Source organism: Leucopleurus acutus, assembly GCF_964270905.1.
Source record: "Leucopleurus acutus genome assembly, chromosome: 11".
Classification (NCBI taxonomy): Eukaryota; Metazoa; Chordata; class Mammalia; order Artiodactyla; family Delphinidae; genus Leucopleurus; species Leucopleurus acutus.
Window position 1 is genome coordinate 25,032,620 of NC_139152.1, and position 23,508 is coordinate 25,056,127.

Consider the following 23,508-nt stretch of genomic DNA (forward strand, 5'->3'; position numbering starts at 1 on the left):
AATTATGCCTCAGTTTTAAAAAACCACATAACCGGGCTTCCCTGGTGGCGCAGTGGTTGAGAGTCCGCCTGCCGATGCAGGGGACATGGTTTCGTGCCCCCGTCCGGGAAGATCCCACATGCCGCGGAGCGGCTGTGCCCATGAGCCATGGCCGCTGAGCCTGCGCGTCTGGAGCCTGTGCTCCGTAACGGGAGAGGCCGCAACAGTGAGAGGCCCGCGTACTGCAAAAAACAAAAAAAACAAAAAAAGCAAAAAAAGCAAAAAACCCCCCACATAACCACAGGTGTGAGCACTAGGCTTATTAGGGAGGCAAGACAACCCTTCCTCCCTTGGAAGAACAAAAGAAGAGGACATCTAGGAATATGTAAGAAATGAGGTAGGAAGAAGGGAAGCTGCAAAAATTAACCTTAAATGGTTTGAATATTCTTAGTAAAAGTAAAGGATTATGTCATCTCCTGGGTGTGTGCATAGGCACTGAGGAGGGGAACAAAGGATACTTATATTAGGAAAACAGAAAATATTTGGGAGGTATAAGACCGTAAGGGATGAATTTCTAATAGCTCTAACTCCTGATCCTGCTTTTCCCCCACAATGCTGTCTTCAGAGTTTTGTAAGGGCCCCATCAGACTCAGATGTATGTTTTTACCTCCAACACTTGAGAGACTGGATGAGGGTCTAGGACACACATACAGAGACACCGCATCTTGGAGCGGGGGCAGTGCAGTGAAAGATAATGTCAGATTACATATAAAAACAAAATTAGTTATTACAGTGGTCTTCAGTCTCTCAAAGCTTGACACCACTACCTAACAAATCTTGTCCTTGAGTATTTATTTAATTGGGGGAGGGAGTGATTAGGGAAAAAGGCTTAAAGTGGTTCCCGGGGTGGGGAGAGGAGTGATAATGAGAAAAAGCTGAGAACTATTGGTCTGCCTACAAAATGCAGGCAATGGGGGCGGGTACCTTGAGTTGGAGGCACCGTTGAGCAAGTAAATGATGGTCAAGGTGTGAGTCTAAGCTGATGTCACATACATTAATGAAATAGATCAGATAACTGAGAGATGGGATTACACATTATACACATAAAAATCAGAACAGAGGTTCTAACAATAGTAAAGAGCAGGGCCACTAGGAATGAGGGAGTAAGAGGGAAATAACATTTGTCCCAGAAGGGAGTCATGTCAACGTCAAGGTCTTAAAGGGAGAGACAATGTGAGCACAGAGGGAGCTTGGAGGTGGCAGGTTGTTATCCCACGACCCCTTCCAAGGGTCAGAAGGAGTGACAGAGAGGGGAAGGGAAGGGTGGGAAGAGGTTAATAAGTGAAGGGCAAAGAGGAACCTTTCAGAATTCAGGCACTAGAGAATGAAAAGGTGTGCCTAATTAAAAAGCCCATGGCATGGCCATGTTGGTGAATGGTCAAGGTAGAGCAGAAGTGGCAGGCCCTGGAGGGAAGGCAGCAGAGAAGCTGGGTGATGGAGGCAACCAAATTCACTAAAGGTTGCAGAGTCCCTGAGGACAACAGGAGAATGTACAAGGCTGTGACATGGCCCTGATGAGGATGGGGATGGTGGCAATGAGCTGCTGGACGGGGCTTCAAAAGAGCTGGAGAAGAAGACCTGGAGAGAGACAGGTGTGAACTACATAAAGACCCCGAGGAGAAATTGCAATGGAGTTAAGACTACAGATAAGTAAGACTGGTGGTAACCTGGATGTTGTCAGGTCACCATGGGAGTGGGGGTGGGAGAAGGATTTTATTCCAAGAGGAGGACGCAGAAGTTGCCCACCCAAAGTTGACATCCTAATGTGGTGAGAAGGACCTCAAAAAGTTGTTCTTTATCCAGTGGGCTGGCATTTTGGATTCTCTGGGGTTTCAGGTAAAAGGTAGAGAAAGGGGAGAATTGCTATCTTGAGTGTATAAACTTCCTTTTTATGAAATAAAAGGCAGTGTGGCTAATGCCATAGCTATAAGGAAATTTATCCCAAACATTGAAATTTATTTCAGAGCTAATGGTTACCCTTTTTTCCACATCCTTTTATTCTTTAGAAATTCAATTTTCTAAAGGATTCACCTAAAGAAAATAAAATGTATATTGTTATCAAACTCATCTGCTAAATAGCTCAATTTTGGAAATTCTATTTCATTTTCTTCTGACTTTTGATTATAAGATTTATTGTAACACCCATATAACACCCATATCCTATTATGTGAATAGAAGGTAATTTTGGCAATGGGAGGGACAATACAATTCTTTAAAATGAAAATATGCTGTTTCAGTAGCAAATACCAGACACTGTTTTACCCAAGCAGTCACAGAAGCATTTTCCCATGCCCTGAATTAAAGTATTCTATTATGTTCTCTTGAGCCATCAGGGATTTCTGCTCTTTCATCCATAAAAACTGTATGCTAATCTTGCCTATTTTCTTTTACATTTTAGGTTCCAAGCAAAGCCAACAATAATTAATATAAACTAAGAATGCTGGCATGGAAAGCTGTTTGTTATCAATCTGTCACACTGTAAACGTGCTGTACAGAATCATAACAGATTAGCTTCAAAGTCCAGGGAAATGGTCATGAAAGAGGTCAAATATATTTGGATAAGAGTCAGTGACATGCACTGCTGTGAACAGGTCTAAAGCTGTCTGTCATATAACTCCAAGAATTCAAATGGAATTTGTCCTCAGTGCTCTAAGGTTTCTGGGATGCTCTGACAGAATCACATCTTATTTAGAGTTTCTGGTCTGGACAAAAACTCATTTCTCTCAAAGTCAAGGTCATTAATAAAGGTCTGTGCTGTCCAATATAGCAGCCACTAACCACATGTGGCTATTGAACACTTGAAATATGACTAGTCTCAGGTACGCTGTATGTGTAAAACATACACTGGATTTCAAATATTAATTGTAAAAAAGAATGTACACTATCCCATTAATATTTTTACATGTTCAATTTAAAAATTAATTTTCATATTAATTATGTTAAAATGATAATATTTTGAATATACTGGGGTTAAATAAAATACATTATTAATATTAATTTCACCTTTTTATGTTTTAAAATATGGCTACCTGAAAAATTTAAATTATAGACTCTGGCTGTCATTGTATTTCTGTTGGGCAGGGCTGCTCTGGGCTGTATCTCAGTTTTGAGATGAGCCACAAGGAGGCAGTAGAGTGTGGTGATTAAGGGCAAGGGTACTTGGACAGAAAGTTTGAGGTTCAATTCCCACAAACTCTATTTCCTCACTAAGGGACCTTGGCACCTAACTTACCTTCTCCAAATTTTAGTTTCTCATTTATAAAAGAGGAAAAGTGATAGTGTCCTCCACTCAGGGATGATCAAATCTAAACTCATATCTAAGGAGATCACCTGGGTTCTTAGAAGGAACATGAAGTTCTAGGTTACAAAAAAGAACACAATTTTTAAAAGTTAGCTGCCTAACGAGACATAGATAGGGTATAAAACTTAAATAGTAAAACGGATCAAATAAAAACATATTTAAAATATTCTTATCCTCTTTATGCCTTTGACCCATTGTCAGTTAGAGCAGAAAGGAAAGCAGATCCGACGTGGAGTGAACGTGGATTAGTTCTGCTGTTTTCTGGGTCACCTCTCTCTGCTACTAAAGGACATAATGGAAACAAACCTTACTGTTTCCTGATTAAAAAAACAGGAAGTTCCTTCCTCCCAAAAGGAAATCACATGCCATTTAATAGCTAAATATTAAGTAATTTTTGGATTGGAGAGTTATTTGGGCAGCATGGGTAATGGAAAGTGAATAGGACAGGGCAGGCAATCAATCCTGGGTCAGCAGAGCTTGGGCCAAGGTCACATGAAATCTCTAAACCTTGGTTTCTTCATCTGTAAAATGGGGATGAGGATGAGACTGCCTCTCACAGTAGTTTTAAAGATTAAATTAAATTATGGATATAAAACCCACTTGTCTGGGGCTTTCCTGGTGGCACAGTGGTTGAGAGTCCGCCTGCCGATGCAGGGGACGCGGGTTCGTGCCCCGGTCCGGGAAGATCCCACATGCCGCGGAGCGGCTAGGCCCGTGAGCCATGGCCGCTGAGCCTGCGCGTCCGGAGCCTGTGCTCCGCAACGGGAGAGGCCACAACAGTGAGAGGCCCGCGTACCGCAAAAAAAAAAAAAAAAAAAAAAAAAAAAACCACTTGTCTGTAAACTGGAAAATATTACATAAATGTTAGCTACTATCATGATTTTATTCTACTGGATTCTAAGACTCATCTACACAGATGGAGCCACTTTGCTCTCTGTTTAATGTGAAAGAGCAGAAGGTAAACAAGGGTGACTTTGTACCTAGCACTTAACCTTGGTTCCTATTCTTGGTTCCTATTCTTCCCTATCTAAAAGAGTCATTGGGAGGCCTTTATTATTATTATTATTATTTGCTGTATGCGGGCCTCTCACTGTTGTGGCATCTCCCGTTGCGGAGCACAGGCTCCGGACACGCAGGCTCAGCGGCCATGACTCACGGGCCCAGCCGCTCCGCGGCATGTGGGATCTTCCCGGACCGGGGCACGAACCCGTGTCCCCTGCATTGGCAGGCGGACTCTCAACCACTGCGCCACCAGGGAAGCCCCGGCCTTTATTATTTTTTTAAAAAAAGCACTCAGAGTCTTATACAAATGTGGAGCGTTTTTGGTTTGGATAATCATTGAGTTGATTTTACTGAAAAAGAGAAAAATCTTACGTTGAGTATCTAGGAGCCCCACCTACTGTGAAAAGTAGCCATTGTTATGTTCCAAAAAATATTTCCTTGTATTCTTAACTCACATACACTAATTCAAGGTAATAGTCAGAGGCAATAATATGTGAATTGAAAAAGGAAGGCTGCAGTACGCATCTCTCGTTCAGGTCTGGGCAAGATGAAATTTAAAAGAATCTCTGCCACCATTTCCAAGTAGGGCCACATTCAGCACAGTGTGATAATCACAACTGTAGGATATCATTCCTAACAAGAACTCTCATTTTGTATCCAGGCCATCAAAGCTGGTTTCTTTGTTAAAAAAAAAAAATACTCATCTGTACTATTTTTGAAATCAGTACTATATAATGCTGGTATCCCAAAAGACATGAACAGGATTTATCCACCCATTAAGTTATTTGGGCTCTAAGCTGGACACATACAGATGCAACAATGACTTTTAAAAATGAGTCCTTAGAACTTCACATAAATAAATAAGACCTCATAAAAATAGTAGAGTAAAATAAAAGCACCCTATTGACCTGTAAACAGTTATCTACAATAACTAGAACACATTTTCCCTACAGCTTTTGATTTGCTCTTATTTTTAAAGAGAACGTACTAGTGCTAAAAGGCTTTTCTGTCACAGTGTGTACTTCTTCATTTACTTGTTTTTCATCACTCTAAATTTGTTTAAAATTTTAACAAGCTATCTAATTTTTTTTTTTTTTTTGGCCACACGGCATGCAGGATCTTAGATCTTCAAGACCAGGGATCGAACCCGTGCCCCCTGCAGTGGAAGTGCAGAATCCTAACCGTTGGACCACCAGGGAATTCCCTAAACTGTCTAATTAAAAAAATTTATTAAGTTCATTTAGTTTTTGCTGATTTATACTTTTATTTTTTTCATTTTAACTGTACTTTCCTTGCATTTCTTTACTTTGGTAGAGTGTTCCCTTGATTTTGTGCTCCAGTATATGGATAAAGCCGTTCTTAAACAAAACTTCAGACTTGGGATGGCACCTATCGCCTTCTGTGATGTTAGACTGTTCTGTGATTACTTTCCCCAATGCTTCTGTTCAAATGGGATTAAATAAGAACATGCATTAACACATGTGCACACTAAGAAAAAGGACTAATATCTCTATGCATATGTAAAATTCAAGGAGTGGGAGGGAGATGCAAGAGGGAGGGGATATGGGGATATTATGTATACATATAGCTGATTCACTTTGTTATACAGCAGAAACTAACGCAACATTGTAAAGCAATTAAACTCCAATAAAGATGTTTAAAAAAATAAATACAAAAAAAATAAATACAATAAAATTCAAGGAGTAAAAAAGAATGCGAAGAAGATGCATCCACTGAGGTACTGTGGCAATTAAGCCCATCCTGTTAGGGAGAGGATCAAAGAACAAAGCAAACCATTAGCCCTAAAGGTACCGAATGTGCTCTGTGAAGTTCAGAGACAAGGAAACCAATTCAGTAAGTGTGTGGATAGTCAGCAACCTAACAAGCACAGACAAATGCATCACTACTCTCTGTTTCTAACATGTTCACCCTTTTATTCCCATTTCTGATGTCTTCAATCTTTTTTTTTTTAACATCTTTATTGGGGTATAATTGCTTTACAATGGTGTGTTAGTTTCTGCTTTATAACAAAGTGAATCAGCTATACATATACATATATCCCCATATCTCCTCCCTCTTGCGTCTCCCTCCCTCCCTCCCTATCCCACCCCTCCAGGTGATCACAAAGCACAGAGCTGATCTCTCTGTGCTATGTGGCTGCTCCCCACTAGCTATCTGTTTTACAGTTGGTAGTGTATATATGTCCATGCCACTCTCTCACTTCGGCCCAGCTTACCCATCCCCCTCCCTGTGTCCTCAAGTTCATTCTCTATATCTGTGTCTTTATTCCTGTCCTGCTCCTAGGTTCTTCAGAGCTTTTTTTCTTTTTTTTTCTTTTAAGATTCCATATATATGTGTTAGCATACAGTATTTGTTTTTCTCATTCTGACTTACTTCACTCTGTATGACAGACTCTAGGTCCATCCACCTCACTACAAAAACCTCAATTTCGTTTCTTTTTATGGCTGAGTAATATTCCATTGTATATATGTGCCACATCTTCTTTATCCATTCCTCTGTCGATGGACACTTAGGTTGCTTCCGTGTCCTGGCTATTGTAAATAGAGCTGCAATGAACATTGTGGTACATGACTCTTTTTGAATTATGGTTTTCTCAGGGTATATGGCCAGTAGTGGGATTGCTGGGTCGTATGGTAGTTCTATTTTTAGTGTTTTAAGGAACCTCCATACTGTTCTCCATAGTGGCTGTATCAATTTACATTCCCACCAACAGTGCAAGAGGGTTCCCTTTTCTCTACACCCTCTCCAGCATTTATTGTTTGTAGATTTTTAGATGATGGCCATTCTGACTGGTGTGAGGTGATACCTCATTGTAGTTTTGATTTGCATTTCTCTAATGTCAATCTGTTTTTCAAAGTGTAGAAGTTAAATTCCATATCCACCACCATTTCCACTATCATTATCACCACTACTACCACTAACATTGCCATCACCAACTTGCCTAGACTTTATATTAATAAAAATACAAGATGCAAAAGTACCCCTTTGTCTTCAGGGAGACTAACTGCACTATCAGTCTTTTCCAGGGCAGTGAGTGAAAAGCAAACACCAGTGATTATGCCTGGGATGTCTTCCGAGAGCAAGAGTCACCGTTGCTAATTCCAAGAAAGCCTCAGTTTGTTTCTTACCTATAGCACAAACTGCGCATGAGCTGTGGTTATGCTCACCTTTAGAGCTTGCTGCTTTTCCTAGATCAGCACTTTTCCCAAGTATATTCATGAAGTTCTTCGGAAATGCCTACCAAAAATGATTGACTTTGGGAAACGCTGTATTCCATACTCCCTTCTTGAATATTCACAGGGCATTTAGCATATTAAAGATTCTTGCAATAAAGGAACTACCTTTGCTTAATTCAGCATTTCCTAAGTTTATTTGTCCATGTAGCCATTCCGTCTTCCCAGCCCTCTACAGACAACCTATGAACATCTCCCAGAACTAATACTTCCAGAGACACACTCTGGGAAATACTCTTTTTGATTGATAAGGGATAGAATTAATTCAGATGAATATTGCATCCTCCCCAAACTTGAAAACCCTAACTATTCTGCCCTAGGAAGAGGAGATAGCACCACAACCAAATGAGTATTGAAAAGGAAAGGATTTCTTGAAACTACAAGGTCTTCTGATCAAAGGTACACGTTCTACTTACCTAAGGAGATTCCCAAGATTGAAAAGAGCCCGGTTGTGCTGTGGATTTAGCTGGAGAGCCCTCTGATAGTACATCTTTGCCTCTGCTGTGTCTCTGGTCAGTGTTCCAAGGTTGTTCAGGGCACTTGCATGGCGCGGATACAACCTGAACAATTAGAAATATTAAGCCATGATTGTTCAAAACCTTCAAAGTTGGTCACAATTTGCTTGTTCTTCACACCCCACTCCTCGCCCCAGGTATGCCACAACAAAAATGAAACACTGAATTCTTCCTTTATTTTAATGGTATGTCTATGTCACATCTTAACAGTCAACCGTTTGTGCACCTGCAGGCAAATAAACATGGCAGGAAAGCAAGTAATTGACACATGATGGCATAATTAAATTACCCCCAAGGAGTGCAAAAATAAATAGTATGCAAATCTACCGGGGTTGAATAAATTTAGCTTGGAGCATACAGTTACTTTCAACTTCCTTTGACTGAAAATCCTCATTGCCACCGGTGCTGACTTTCTGGCCTAGCGGGACTGCTGACTAGCTGCCTGTATAATGTCCACTATTTCCACAAGATGTTGGGGGTTCCCTGGATGAGGGATCTTCATGAATATATTTGAATTGGAGCATCAGTAAAACCGCCATTATTGAGAAGGTGATACAAACGTCTCCCCATAAAAATAAACTTTCTCCCTCAAACGGCTCTCCACCTTGACTCTCCTATTCCATTTTGTCTCATTTCCCCGCTACTGTTATTTGACACCACCTGCTCTGATAGTGGCTGGGAATGAAAATCCTGACAAACATATAAAAATTTCAAAAGGCACAATGACGTGAAAACAGCGATCCTAATGTTCAAAAGCAAATGTAAAGGAGGACTGCGTACACATCAGCAAGGCAAATTTATGGTGATTAAGAAAGGAAGAGAATCAGTTCACTTCCTTAACTAGAAACTATGAGGAAGGCAAACCAGCCTGCTGCTGCACACACAGCTGAGTTGATTCTGCTGCGCTCAGAGCCGACACATTTAGTCGTCGAACAGGCTCACTCCGTCTCTGTCACCCAGAGGATTTTGAATAAGCCTGTGGAGCTGGCTTTTAATGTAGGAAAGGCAAGATAATGCCCAAGTAATAAAAACAGGATCTGTACTTGTCAAGTCTCTTGACAATCAAATGCCATGCCTGCCCCCTCCCAGCCTGTTCTGTACCTTCTAAGAAGATCAATTTAATTTGGGGACAGAAGGGGTTCCTATTAAAAGGCCAAGGAAGACAAGCTGCATAGCTTTTTTTTTTTTTTTTTAAATCTTTGCCTAACCCAGAGTTTCCTAAGCTTATTGGACCATGTAATCCTCCCTTCCTTACTGCCTTATAGCTCAGCTATTAGCATCCCTCAGTATTTTCAGGAAGACAATCTGTGTAATGCTCTTCCTGACTGATAAGGGATAGAATCAATTCAGATGAATGTTACGTCCTCCCAAGGCTTGAAAGCCCTAATTATTCACAATAATTCTGTAGGCTGTTGGGAGAGATACATTATGAGAGGAAGTTGGGAAAAAACACACACACACAACGTGTTTGCTTCTTTCTAGTCACCTTTAATTAGCAAAGACAACCTGAGGGTACCTGGTACCAGTCCCTTAACACCCACCCTCACAGTTCCTGGGGTACACAAGTCCTTGGTGCTCTCTCATAGATGCATCTACAGGACAACAGAGCTAAGAGAAGATGCTCTCGTACCTGCCCACTCATTCCATGCCCAGAACAGCCTCCTGGGAAGCTGTGTCTAAGAATTACTTTGGGAATGGTTACAGAGAGCATATCACAGCCAGGACTTTAATTCTTCCAATTAAAAAAAATTTTTGGATGTTGAGCAAAGCTCTCTGACTTCCAAAAGATTTAAGAGGGGGGTCCTGTGAACATGGTGAGAACAGTTCTTATTTTTTCTCTGATGACAAACAGCAAGAGAAAGCATCCTGGTGACCTCTGCCTTCCCAGAAGAGGCAATTTCTTAAAACTTGGTCTTTTCCTTATTTCCTTATAGGCTTTGGAGCCCTCAAAATAAATGTCTGAGGTGAAAGCACTAAATATGGGAAAGGACAGCCTAAATTCAATAAGAGCATCTACGATGGGCTCCCTGTCACGCAGTTGCCCTCTCCCGCTGCTTATCAGCCCACCTTTTTGGACTTCATCACCATCCCACTGCCATTTAAAGAAATGGCATGGGGACTTCCCTGGTGGCACAGTGGTTAAGAATTCGCCTGCCAATGGAGGGGACACGGGTTCAACCCCTGGTCCGGGAAGTATACCACATGCCGCGGAGCAACTAAGCCCGTGCACCACAACTACTGAAGCCCACGCTCCACAACTACTGAAGCCCGTGTGCCTAGAGCCCATGCTCCACAACAAGAGAAGCCAACGCAACGAGAAGCCCGCGCACCGCAACGAAGAGTAGCCCCTGCTCACCGCAACTAGAGAAAGCCCGCGCGCAGCAACAAAGACCCAACGCCGCCCAAAATAAAGAAATAAATAAATTTAAAGGAATGCATGTATTGATATAATACTTTCCAAGTTCACTGACTACAAAAATTTTTCTCTCTCTTTTTTTTTCAAACCAGAAACAGAACATAAGTTCACAATGAACTCTCAAAAACAGAAACAAGCAGTGAGAAGGGAAGTAAAGAGAAACAAATATAAATACTATGAGGGAAAAAAAGGTCTTTAGCATGCCTTGTGCTCCAAGCTTAGGACAGGGCTTTGTGGTCGGGCACAGGCAGCGAAGAGGCTTTGTGTTAACAGAGTCCCAACCTGTCCAGGAAGGGGATTCCTGACGTCTATAGTGATTTACTGAATCTATTGCCACTCACAGCCCTCCACCTGGAAAACGTGTCATATTGTTTACTCCTGGTAATAGTAAAGATCTGCTAGCAACAGCCCCTCCCTCTGGGCATCTGATTAAGTTCACCTAATCATGAGCAAGCATTACATTATTTATGAAACAAAGCTGAATTTCATAAAAAAGATTCTTTAAGCAGGTCAAGAAAAAATTATCACTTTTAATTTTGATTTTTATATAGATGTAGACATTTTCTTAAAACATATACTCTTCTCTTGTTTACTGAAGACCTATGCAAGGACGAAACTTATTTTTGTGTGTTTACTTTTTAAATAAACTTGTTTAAATGAGCTTGGGTCTAATTCAACCCTGAGGTCTCCAAGAGGGGAATTCTCTATTAGAAAGATGAATAATTTAAGAGATGTCTATGTTGCTGCATCAATTGTCAGGATAAATTAAGTGTGTCTTGACTTTGACGCCTACAGGTACGTTTTACAAAAGTTCTGGTAGTGATTATTCCCTTCCCCATGTAAAGAACCTTGACAAAAGCTTCACTGAAAGGGAGAAGAGTGGTAATTTTCAGGCCTGTTTTTTTTGTTTGTTTGTTTGTTTTTGCGGTACGCGGGCCTCTCACTGTTGTGGCCTCTCCCGTTGCGGAGCACAGGCTCCGGACGCGCAGGCTCAGCGGCCGTGGCTCACGGGCCCAGCTGCTCTGCGGCATGTGGGATCTTCCCAGACCGGGGCACGAACCCATGTCCCCTGCATCGGCAGGCTGACTCTCAACCACTGCGCCACCAGGGAAGCCCCAGGCCTATTTTTATAAGACCAGTGTGAACAGCCACTGGATTTTCTTTCTCAGTCTTACTCAACATTTATATTGTATATGGGGGCTCTCTCACTATTTCCTTATTATTATGCTTTAAAATTTCACTGAGTTAAATTTTTAAAATTTATTATAGGGAAAATGTATAATATCGTCAAATAGTTCTGGGGTATAAGAAAGTTTATTCCTTCTCTTTAAAAAAGAAATCTAGGCATAGAGATATAATTCTATGAGCTGAAGAGAATATTTTTCAAGTACTGTATGATTTATATTCTCAATTTATATTCTCTATGATTTATATTCCCATTTGAGCATTGAAGGGCTTCTTACTTTTTATCTGGTGGCCTTTCCTTAAGCAGAATTAATAAAGTAGGTAGTTAAGGACATTATTATTCTCCTCCATTCCCAGGCAACTTATCTCTGAAGAATGAATATCAGCAACATGTTAACAGGAAATCATCACTGTGAGGGAACAGTTGCCTAAATGAAAAACAGAAGGCAGGAGCAAAAGAAAATGGGTCTAAAAAAACCTAGCATGTATTAGTGATACTTTACATTTTAGAGTGCTTTCCTATATACTATCTCATTTAACCTTCTAATTCTTCAAGTAGAATTATTGTACTATTTTAAAGTTGAGGAATGGGAGGATGGGAGAAATTAAAGAAAAAATAAATTACTTTTTTAAAAAAAGAAATATTTTCAGGAGTTGTGTTCTTAAGTGTTAAAAGTCAGATGGTTCCTGTAAATCTATTTATTTTCCCAAACAATCCATGAGTCATTCAACCTTCAGCAAATAAATATACTGCTATCAATTAGACCTTCCATTCAGAATAATTTCCCTTTCTATCCTTGGGCCAGTCCATTCAGCTATGATCCTATACAAACTACTTCTCAGGGACAGAAGTGAAATAAAGTCAATACTCAGGAAACGTGGCTGAGATTCTTCTTCGCTGGGAAAACTTGTCTCCTGCCATACAAAATACTCATGGTATCTCTAAAAACCACAGTATCATGGGAAGCTATTTGGAACTAACAACATCCAGTAAGTGTTTAAGGCATAGACACATGCTCTCCCATCTACTGTTCTTAAGCTTCAATCTCAACTAAAGATCCATAGAGATAAGATGTATATGACTAAAGTTTAGTTTTATATTTTATTCAGTCATTTACTTTAAATTTTGTACAATCTGTTCAAAAGTTAAGAATTCTATTACTTTTTCATTATTAAAGTACTTTCTAAGGCATTTCATTGTTCAAGCAAGACTGTATGTATCATGTGCTCCCCTTTGCAATTTCCTTGCAGAATATACACACCCTGATTTATTTATCTGATTTTCATTCCACACATTAATTTATTTGAGGTTAAGTATGCTAAGGTCAGATGTTTATTTTCTATTTTTTCTATTTCCTGTTGAGAAAAAAAAGAATCCAAAAGAAAAACATGACTGGGAAAAAATTTCAACCATGAGATCCAAAGTTCACAGAACTAAAAAATACTCAAAGTCAACTTCATTTCAGGAGTCAGCAGCAGCCGCAGCATATTTTCATTCATTCTAGTCCCTGCCATTTCTCAAGTGCCTGATTTTAAAATTTGAATCATCATGTCATTAAAGTGCACCAGAATGACATTGATCATTTACCAGTCTGCTTCTTTAATTGTCTGAAATCGCCATTAACACCCAGCAGCAAGTCTTGCCACTTTATTTTGGTACCGTACTCCTTCCCATCCATTAGACAGTCTTGGAAAAAAACCTCAAATGCAATTTAGGGAAGTATGACACACTCCAGTGAGGGGCCAACTAAATTATCTGATCTCTCACAATGGATGACCTCTAGTAGAGATCCAGGAGGACTCTGCCCAATTGATTTTTCAAAACAATTTAGAGTAAAACCATGCCCTCAGGAAATGACTCATTTTAAGTGGCTGAATTTCCCTGATTCCTGAGAATTTTCCTCTGGAGGTTGGGAAATGTATTGAATTAAATACTTCCTTGCACTTTTTTTTTTTTTTTGCGGTACGCGGGCCTCTCACTGTTGTGGCCTCTCCCATTGCGGAGCACAGCCTCCGGACGCACAGGCTCAGCGGCCATGGCTCACGGGCCTAGCCGCTCCACGGCATGTGGGATCTTCCCGGACCGGGGCACGAACCCGTGTCCCCTGCATCGGCAGCCGGACTCTCAACCACTGCGCCACCAGGGAAGCCCCTTCCTTGCTCTTTTAAATAGAAAATAGTGAACATATTTTACCTTTTCTCAAGGGCTTGGGGTGACCATGGTGAACTTTGGTTTTTGCGGCAGATGAATGGGAAATTACTTTGGTGGAGTGGAAATATAACTGTGATTGGAGTCAGAAGCCATGGGTGACTTTCTTGCTGTGTGATTTTGAACTTATGTCTGTGTTTTAGTTGCTCTCTCTATAACAATAAGGTCCATAACATATTAATCCTCTGTGTGAACAAATAGGATGGTGGATATAAGATGTCCACCCTCATACATGATACACTCCATACATTTGATGTTCTGGGGTTGGCTACAGGACCTCTGGGTGGGTGTACTTGGCTCTCTCCACAGCCCTAATGAACCCATGCCAGCAGGAAGCTGCCAGCTCTCTTTTCATGTGGATTTCTCATCCTCCAAAAAATCATTCTCCTCACTGCTAAGGCCTCTGACTTGCTTCCATCAGTCAAAATAACCTCCATTATTTCTTCATCACTAACCCAATGCACACTCAGGTTGTCTTGTATCCATCTGTTTGTCCCACACCGCAGGTGCTCAGCTGTGAAGGACATTTGGCCTTCTTCATTTTAAGAATGTAGGAACGTTCCTTGTCAAGCACTCACTCCAACAAAGTCTGTCAATCTTTCATCATCTGAAGCAAATGATCCCCACAGGCACCAGAGCAATTTCCTCCAAGCCTTTCCGATACGCTCAACACCAAACGGAATTCCCGACACGCACAATTTTAAGAGCTACATCCAAGGTTGTAAGGAGATTCAAAGTCTTATGTGACAGATCAATGTGCTCATAGAATCTTTATTGTAATAACACTTCGCAGCATGGATAGCACTCTGGCTATTAGATTGACTTAGAAAAAAAAGACAGTGTTGGGTAGGAAGAGTGTGTCCATGTCTGCAGTTAATAAGTGCCAACCAAGGACATCATGAGGGGTGGGGAGGGAAAGGCGTGTGTATCCTGAAGATCCACCTCAGGAATTGGGGGTCACCACTGGCATGTAATGGGAATGGGCAGTAGCTAGGGGTGTTAAATGTGTGTAAGCATATTAGAGGGTGGAAACTGCAGTGGAGAAAAATGAAGTGAAGCAGAGGAACAGGGTATGCTGGGGTTCGCAGGGAGACCAGGGTAGGCCTCGCAGACAAGATGACATCACCTGAAGAGTCCTGAAGGGAGGGAGGGAAGCAGCCATTTAGAGAAGGAGGGGAAGTGTTCTGGGAAGAAGGAAGGACAAATACAGAGTCTCTGTAATAGGTGTGAATGAAAAATGTTCCCTGCCAGTATCAGTAAACAAAGGATGTTGCAGCCATCTAGCCATCACATTACAGCCACCCAGATGGTGAGCCCTGAGGGAACTCAGGATAGAAACAGGATGCCCACCATCTAGCAGTTGGCAGCTGCAGCCACCCCCAATGGTGCACCCCAAGGAGACTCAGGAAGAGAAAGCACAGGATACTGGCCCCAGATAGCTCAGGTGCATATCAAAGGAATGATTTCAGTGAGCCCAGACTCTTGCATCTTCCCACACACAGAAAAGCACTAAATTCCTTAACTTGAGATAACTGGTTTTCTTTAATTAACAGTAATCTTTTGATATTCTGACTACCTGGTCTGTGTTGCAAAAACCCTTATACATCCTGGGTCCGCCCACTTGCTTCTTCGGAGCAGTCTCTCAGAGTTATCTGAGATGCTGTGTCTTGGGCTTAAGTTCTCAGTTTTGTCCCCGGAATAAAATGTAACTCTCAACTTTTAGGTCATGCGTTTTTTTTTTTCCAATTGCCATAAGAATGTGACGACTGGTGTGTGCCTGGAGCCCCGTCTGGCTGGAGCTGAGACAGCAAGAGGTGTAGTTGGAGGTAAGGTCTGAGAAGCAGCGGGACCAGATGGTGCAGGACGTGGAGACCACTGCACGGGGCCCTGATTCTCAGAGCAAGCAGAACGTTCTGAGCACAGGATTACTATGAACTTCCCTGTGGCTGCTGGGTTGAGAACAGACTGAAGGAGGGGAGGAAGGGGAAGTGAAAATGGGGGAAACCAGAGAACACTGCAGTAATCCAGGTGAGAGATGATGGGCAGTGGAGGTGGAGAGAAGTGGTCAGATTGGGGGTGTATTAATAACATTCACCGAGTTTATCATGGCCAGGTATTTAGACACTGCTTTACACCTTGTATGTGAATTATTCCAGCCCTATGAGGTAGGTAACACCACTCTTCTCATTTTAACAAAAAATCTAAATGATATTCTGTTGAACTGTCATATTTACTTATATAAGAAATCATCAATTAAGCCAGTGTAGTGGGTGCTGTTTTATACCACCCAGATACCCCTCAAGTCTGAGGCACTTGACAGCTCACAGCTGAGTTCTTCTCTGGGCATTGCTTTACCCGAGGCTACTCTTCTCTGCCTGGGGCCAGTGATTGGTTGATAGCGGGTATAAAGGTTCCATCTCTTTCATGACAACTCTGAGGGGCCACCCCATCTCCAGAGCTCCCTAAGGGCTCCTCTGAGCCCCTGCGAATGCACTGGATCTCTCCTTCCCCCTCTGCCCATCTTGCTTCCCTGGCGTTCCAGAGAGCACTCCTTAATGAACTTCCTGCTTGCTAATCTCTGCCTTGGATTTTGTTTCCTGGGGAACCGCAGTGAGGTTTTGAAGTGAAATGGTGGTTTAAGGCAGAAAAAAGAGAGAGCAGATGTTTTTGAATATAAATTATAGAACTTTCATTTTGAAATATAGTCCGTAAGTATGGCCACAATATGACTAAAATTCTAGTTTTCTAAATGAATTTCTAAATCAATTTCTTGGATTTAGTGAAAAAAGCTGCTAGACTTAATTAACACAAAATATACATAGTGAGAATATAATTTCATCAACAAAAAGGAACAAACATGATTTCAATTGTGCTACCGGAAAGCATATTTAGACATTTATAAATAAAAGTACCACACCAACGGAAGAACCCCTCTCCACTGGTTAAACTTGGTTAACAAATGGTATTGGAATTTTCAGTCTTTCCAGAAATATATGGCAGCTGGTATCTAAGGCCACCTGTAGTCATGAGAGTTATTTTAAATGTTCATTCAAAATAGCCTGGGTAAAGAAGGACTTCTTAAATAATCATTAAATCCTGATTAAAAAAAAAAGTTCAAACTCTACCAGTTTTATAGACAACATTTTTCAAAGGAATTATAATAATCTTATTGATATACTCAGGACATCAATGAGCAGTGGGTTCATTAGACATAGTTAGATTTCTTTACATTCTAACGATATGGCTTTCTTCAATAATCATTGTCTTATTACTTTCTTCTCCCACATACACTTATTATAGTCTAATGGAGTCTCTTTGTAGACTTCCAGTTATCCACACAGGAGGGAATACAAAGAATGAGAGCAGTGGGTACCATTATCATGAAAAGTCTCTATTTTATGCATTAAAAAATTCCAATCAGAAAGATTTTAGCTTCTCCTTTCCCACGAGTTAGCCAATTAAATATCAATTGTAGACTTCTTTTGTACAGGAGTTTTAAAAGTACCTTTCTTTCCTTTTAGTTATACCAATAAGAAGAGCCTGGTCAGGGACTTCAACCGCCCCCATGAACAGTTTTCTTTCCCTTCAGATTTTCTATTTAAAACATCAACAGCAGATACATTAGGAGTGGACAAGGCCCCTCTAAGGATACCAAGGCTGCCCAAACACACCTGAGTTCCCTCAGGGCAGGGTAATGCATCTCCTACTCAATAGGACTTATGGGAGGGGGGACACCTTAGATGATTTCTGTGTATTTCATGTGAAACCATACCTGTGAAAAGAAAATAGCTATCTGGGTGACTGAGGATCACAGCTCTTTTATAAGGATGAAATCTTGCATGTGGCTGATATCCAACCACCAGGGGCACATCAGCTAGTCTAGGTATGGCAGGGGCTTACTGTAGAGGCTGGAGGGAAAAGGACATCTAAGTGAACAAATGTTCAGTGAAACATGGGGCATTTTCCTACTGACAGTGAAGAGACTTTGTTGATCCACCTGAACAAAGGTGAACTCTATTCTCATTCCCAGGTTCAGGGTTCTTGATGACCAGCCCGTATTAACCAACCAGTAATTGAGCCTTGCAAGAAATCTAATTATAAGGTGAAAAACAATTTCCATGAGACTTTATCACCTATAATGAAGACTCTTTTAAAAGTCTCTTAATTGTGTCATCAGATTTGCAGATGTTCTCTGTTCTTTGTAAAACATATTGGTGGGTGCCTATAACATAATAAACCTTCTCTATAAGCCTGGGCCCTTCTGCTCCCTTAAGTTAAGCTACATGACTGCTAAGAGCCAGTTGTTCTTATTAACAGATTTATTCTAGTTGTTCATTGCAATTGCACAATATAATGAAATACCTTGCAAACTGATAAAATATAAAAGTAAAAAAGAGAGTTGTGATTTTTATGAAAACTAAAAAATACTCTGGAAATACTCAAAAAAGGGAAGTCACTCAAAAAAATTGCTGTTGAATTCGATGTAAGATTAATTGTAAAAGGCTGGAGGAGAAAAACCAGAAAAATCTCAGATAGCCTGTACATTTTGATTCCACTTTAAAAATGATCACGACAGAAATGAACTGTGGTTGTATTTTTTGCAGATTCTAATCAGTAGACTCTTACCCAAAGAAAAAACTTGGTTTGACATTAGAAGACTTGGTGAGTGGACATACACGTAAAATTTTAGGGTACAATAAAACATTCAAGAGTGCGCATGATTTGTTTTATGATTCTTCACTTTTAACTGACTTTTTAAGGTAATCAACAAGCTACCGGCCAAGTACACATTCAATGTCTTCTGCACTTTATTTGGGCAGGGCCACTATCTTTTCTTTTGGGCTTACTGAATGAGTCATTTCATGGGAGTTTCTGTATAGGAAGAGCTGAATGGCTGGGTGGATTTTCTGTTAGGGAACCATTGACCGAAACCGCCCACCCTAGCCAGGCACGTTAATAAGTGCTTGCATGAGTTGTCTCAAGACAGGAGGTCCCGATAAGGAACACAGTGCTGCCACCAAAAACTAACCAGGAGAATTCAGGAGGGGCCGAAAGGAGGGAGGGAGGAGATGCCATAGTATGTCCTGCCCACCTCCCAGAAACCCTCATGCTAGAATCCACCTTGGCTGAGAGAGACCCACACCACCAGGAAGGACCCTGAGTCAGACCAAATATGGGCACAAACAAGATGATTGGCCAGAGACAACCTGGAAAGCTAACCCATTACCATAAAACCTAAGACTGCAAGCCACATGGCAGAGCAGTTCTCTTGGGTTCCCTTACCCTGCTGCTCTCTGCCCGGGCGCCCCTTCCCAATAAAGTTTTTTGCTTTGTCAGCACGTGTGTCTCCTCGGACAATTCATTTCTGAGTGTTAGACAAGAGCCCACTTACGGACCTGGGAAGGGGCCCCTCTTCCGGTAACATTTCTACTCCCATCATACGCGGTGAAAATAGTAGAAACCTTGTCGAGAGTAACTCAATGGTCAGAAAGCTGTGAAGGCATATGGTAGCTCCAACAGTGGTGTTCTGATTTTCCAGCATAAACAATCCCAAACTTTTAACACCCCATTAGGTATAAATATGAGAGCCACTCCTCACAGAAAGGAAAGCTTACATTTGTGTTTATGGAGGATTTAAGGAAAGTATTCTGACAACTTTCTTTGATGATTTGGATCTTAATCTGACTCTGTATCCTCAGCTGCAGCATTTTTCAGGGGAGATCTCCCTTGTACTACAGAAATATAATACCTGAGGTGCACCAAAATGGAGAAGTCAGTCAGTGGTACTTTTACATTTAAAAAATAGAATAAAGTTAAAAAGTAGAAGAATATTCGTGTCATATATAATTACCAGTTTAATATAGTGTTATTTTTAGAACTGTAAGCCAGCCAAAAAGATATCGGTATAGATACAACCCTAATGGCCAATATCACCATTGCCTTTGGAACCTATACAGTCATTACAACAGGAATGAATAACTGTTGGGGCTGATTTCAGATAATACCACCTTTAATCCTGCATTTCCCTAATCATTCTCTTTATTACTGTTGCAGACGTGGAAAACATCAAGATACACCAAAGGTGAAGTAGGGTGGAGCAGTTGGGAGGGGAGGAATCCCTGTGTTAGCAACCTCCACAGAGAAGGAGTTATATTTAAGGAAGGGCAGTCTTCCAGTCACCTAGGATAAATAATCATCAAAATGATGAATAGTCCCAGTATTTTCCTTTTCTAACACAAAGAGTGACAATTTACTTAAATTAAAAAAACAAAAAACAAAAAACACCACATCCATTGAAATTTCACCGTGGAGGTATCCATAACAAAAATGATGATACTTTAAATCAGAACTATTTTGAGCCTGGTCTGAGATGCTGAAATATTTCACTAATTACTATGTAGTATATTCTTAGCTTTAATTGTCTTTACCCCATTTCTCAAGGACAAGTTTCTTCCACAAGGCCAGTTGCTGAAGCAAACATTTACTTTTATTGACAGTGGAAGTCCCAACCAGCTACTGTAATTTTGTAAGGTCAGCTGGCGGAGAGGTTTGCTTAATTTACACCTTTTCCCCAAGCTGTGCCTGAAGGTCTGCCTTATTTTTCTGTTTGAACTTCACAGAAAATAGTCTGTTAGAATGAAACAAATTTTAAAAGATACTGATATACTTCCCTCCAACCAATATTTTTCAGGCAAACTTACTGCTCTTTTCTTCCCTTTAAGAATGCCACCTAAAATCATGAAACACTAATTAATTATTAAAACCAAAACACGCTTTATTTGCTTAAATGTCCCTTGAAGGAACATGCCTTTTTAAAAAAATTTTTATTTTGTATTGAGAATAGTTGATTAACAATGTTGGGTTAGTTTCAGGAGTACAGAAAAGTGATTCAGTTATACATATACAGATATCTATTCTTTTTCAAATTCTTTTTCCATTTAGGTTATTACAGAATATTGAGCAGAGTTCCCTGTGCTATGCAATTGGTCCTTGTTGGTTATCCATTTTAAATATAGCTGTGTGTACATGTCACTCCCAAACTCCCAATCTATCCTTCCCCTCCAACCTTCCCCGTTGGTAACGATAAGTTTATTGCCTAGGTCTGTGAGTCTGTTTCTGTTTTGTAAATATGTTCATTTGTATCATTTTTTGGGGGGGCCGGGGGGGAACATGCTTTTTTAAAAATAACATTTCCTCATTTCAAAAATAATACATGCTCATCGTGGAACTCTGAAGCACAGTAGAAAGTATAAAGAAAAAAATTAAACCATAATCTCAACAACCAGAGATAAACACTGGAAATATCTGCATGAACTGGCTTGCAGTGAAGAATATGATTCTTTATTAAGTCTTTTTTTTTTTTTTTTTTGCGGTACACGGGCCTCTCACTGTTGTGGCCCCTCCCGCTGCGGAGCACAGGCTCCGGACGCGCAGGCCCAGCGGCCATGGCTCACGGGCCCAGCCGCTCCGCGGCATGTGGGATCCTCCCGGACTGGGTCACGAACCCGTGTCCCCTGCATCGGCAGGCAGACTCTCAACCACTGCACCACCAGGGAAGCCCCTTTATTAAATCTTTAAAAATGTCTTCTATTTCTTAATAAAAACTTCTTTCCTCAATAAAAATCTTTGTTACAATTATTCCTCTTGAATTTATATTTCTTGTTATCTTTGGAAAAGTATTTAGCAGGGAACTTGATGTGTACAGTTTAAAATTTTTACCATACTGAATACTAAATAACAGGTCCTAAAGTCTAAAAGATTTGATTGATGAACAACGTACTTAGGTAGAACACTGTTCAAAAGGATAACTTTAAAAATTAGGTCAGTTACTTTAAGAATGACAATTTCAAACTAAGCTTTGAGACAATCCTTAGAGGGAACTTCAGTGAAATGTACGATTTGTTTGGTACACATATTTTAGAGCACATCCCAAAGTGAAACAGTAACCAAAAATTCAACCAAATGTGGGACATACTGCAGAGGCGTGGAAACCTCTTTGAAAAACTCCTGTGAGCTTCACATTATTCAATAAAGGAGAGGATTTGCCCACATTGGGAGATTCCAAGGCTGTGTTTGCTTATCACGCCTCCACACGTTCCAGGTTAAATACATTTACTCTCTGGGATCTCTTAGGGAAGACTACCTTGAAAGTCAGAGTTGCAATTTAAAAGAGTACCTAAGAGCAATGCAGACAGCTGCTGGTAACGCAGACCTTACATTTGAATTTTCCTTAAAAGTCATCTCTAAAGCCATGTTTGGTATATTCTCTTTTAGTGGATGAGTATAAGGAGAGTGTCAGGGCTGTTCATATTTTAAATTAAAAAAAATTTTTAAAACATTAGAAAAACATATACTGTATATATATATTTATGTATATACATACCTTATTAACATATTCCCAATACGGTAGTCAAGTGTCTCCTCATTTTCCTTCTCTTTAATACAATTATCAGAGTATTTTATTTTACACTCCAATGTCTTTATAGAAACCCTCTTAGATATTTATGTAAAGAGGGAAGCCTAAGTTGGGAAGAATTCACTGGAGTAAATATCCTGAGAACTTACGAGTATGTTTTTGACAACCAGCTCTTATTGGTCTGTATATGTGTATTCAACTGTGTCACTTCACTGCATAATGTGTAGCAATGGAAATTTTTACAAGAAAACACTAAAAGTTAAAAGCAAGGTAGACTTAGACTCAAACACTGAGCCCAAAGACTTGGAGTCCCAGATCTTTACCATCTCCAAGGAGATGTTCACTGTCAAGAGAAACAAACAACCCCCCAAATACTGGGAGGGGTGAGTGAAATAAACAAGGGCCTAAGAAACACAACAGCCGACACCCATCTGCTGCTTACTTGAGGGCCGTTCTGTAGTGGTAGATGGCTTCCCTGTTCCGACCCTGGTCCTTCAGGAAATTGGCGTAGTTGTAGTGAACCTTGGCATTGTGGGGCAGAGTCTGAACTCCAGACCTAAAAATTAATAAATTTTAAAAAATGAGTAACAAAGAGTACTGCTTAAGAATGTTGTCAGTTTCTTTCATGTTTTACCCACAGTTTCATGAACCTGTATTTGAAATGTCCATTGCATCCATCAAGGCCAAGTCTTCCAAAATTTGTGAATTATTATGAGTTACTAAACATGTTTCTGTGGAAAACAGTGAAGGCTGTGCACATCTGTGCACAACTAAACAAACACGCTAACTGCACATGAAGCAGAGGTGGCAGGATGTGGTAAGAGATGAGTCTTTGGGGGAACAACCCAGCATGCTCAGGTTAATTCAGTTTTTTCCTTCCTTCCTTCATTTATAGCCTTCCTTTTTTTTTAAAAAAAAAAATGAGATTGTCTATAAAAATAAATCATTACAAGAGGGATGACTGTAGACTGACTTCCCTACTAAGGTTTACTGGGGATAAACGCTTCCCATGTAATAAACCAGGGCTAATTAAAAAAAAATACAGGTATGATTATTCTACAAGTTGCAGATAAGGAAAGGAGGTTTTGCTCAGAAAGGTTAAAAACTTTGCTTAAGTGGCGAGTGTGTTAGTGTGCTCGAGCTGGTAAAACAGAATACCTGGGGAGCCCCA

General features: G+C 40.5%; 1 protein-coding gene across 3 annotated transcripts in view; it reads right to left on the bottom strand.

Annotated features, from left to right (window-relative positions):
• Window positions 1-23,508, bottom strand: part of TMTC1 (transmembrane O-mannosyltransferase targeting cadherins 1) — a gene marked incomplete at its 5' end in the record, with an annotated part of 259,484 nt that overhangs the window by 43,910 nt on the left and 192,066 nt on the right. For 2 of the 3 annotated variants that reach the window (XM_082851098.1, XM_082851097.1), the window contains 2 exons: window positions 8,013-8,156; window positions 22,780-22,893. In XM_082851098.1, the coding sequence (XP_082707224.1) occupies window positions 8,013-8,156; window positions 22,780-22,893 (258 nt within the window). The remainder of the gene's footprint in view (window positions 1-8,012; window positions 8,157-22,779; window positions 22,894-23,508) is intronic. The other variant, XM_082851096.1, reaches the window with a different exon arrangement.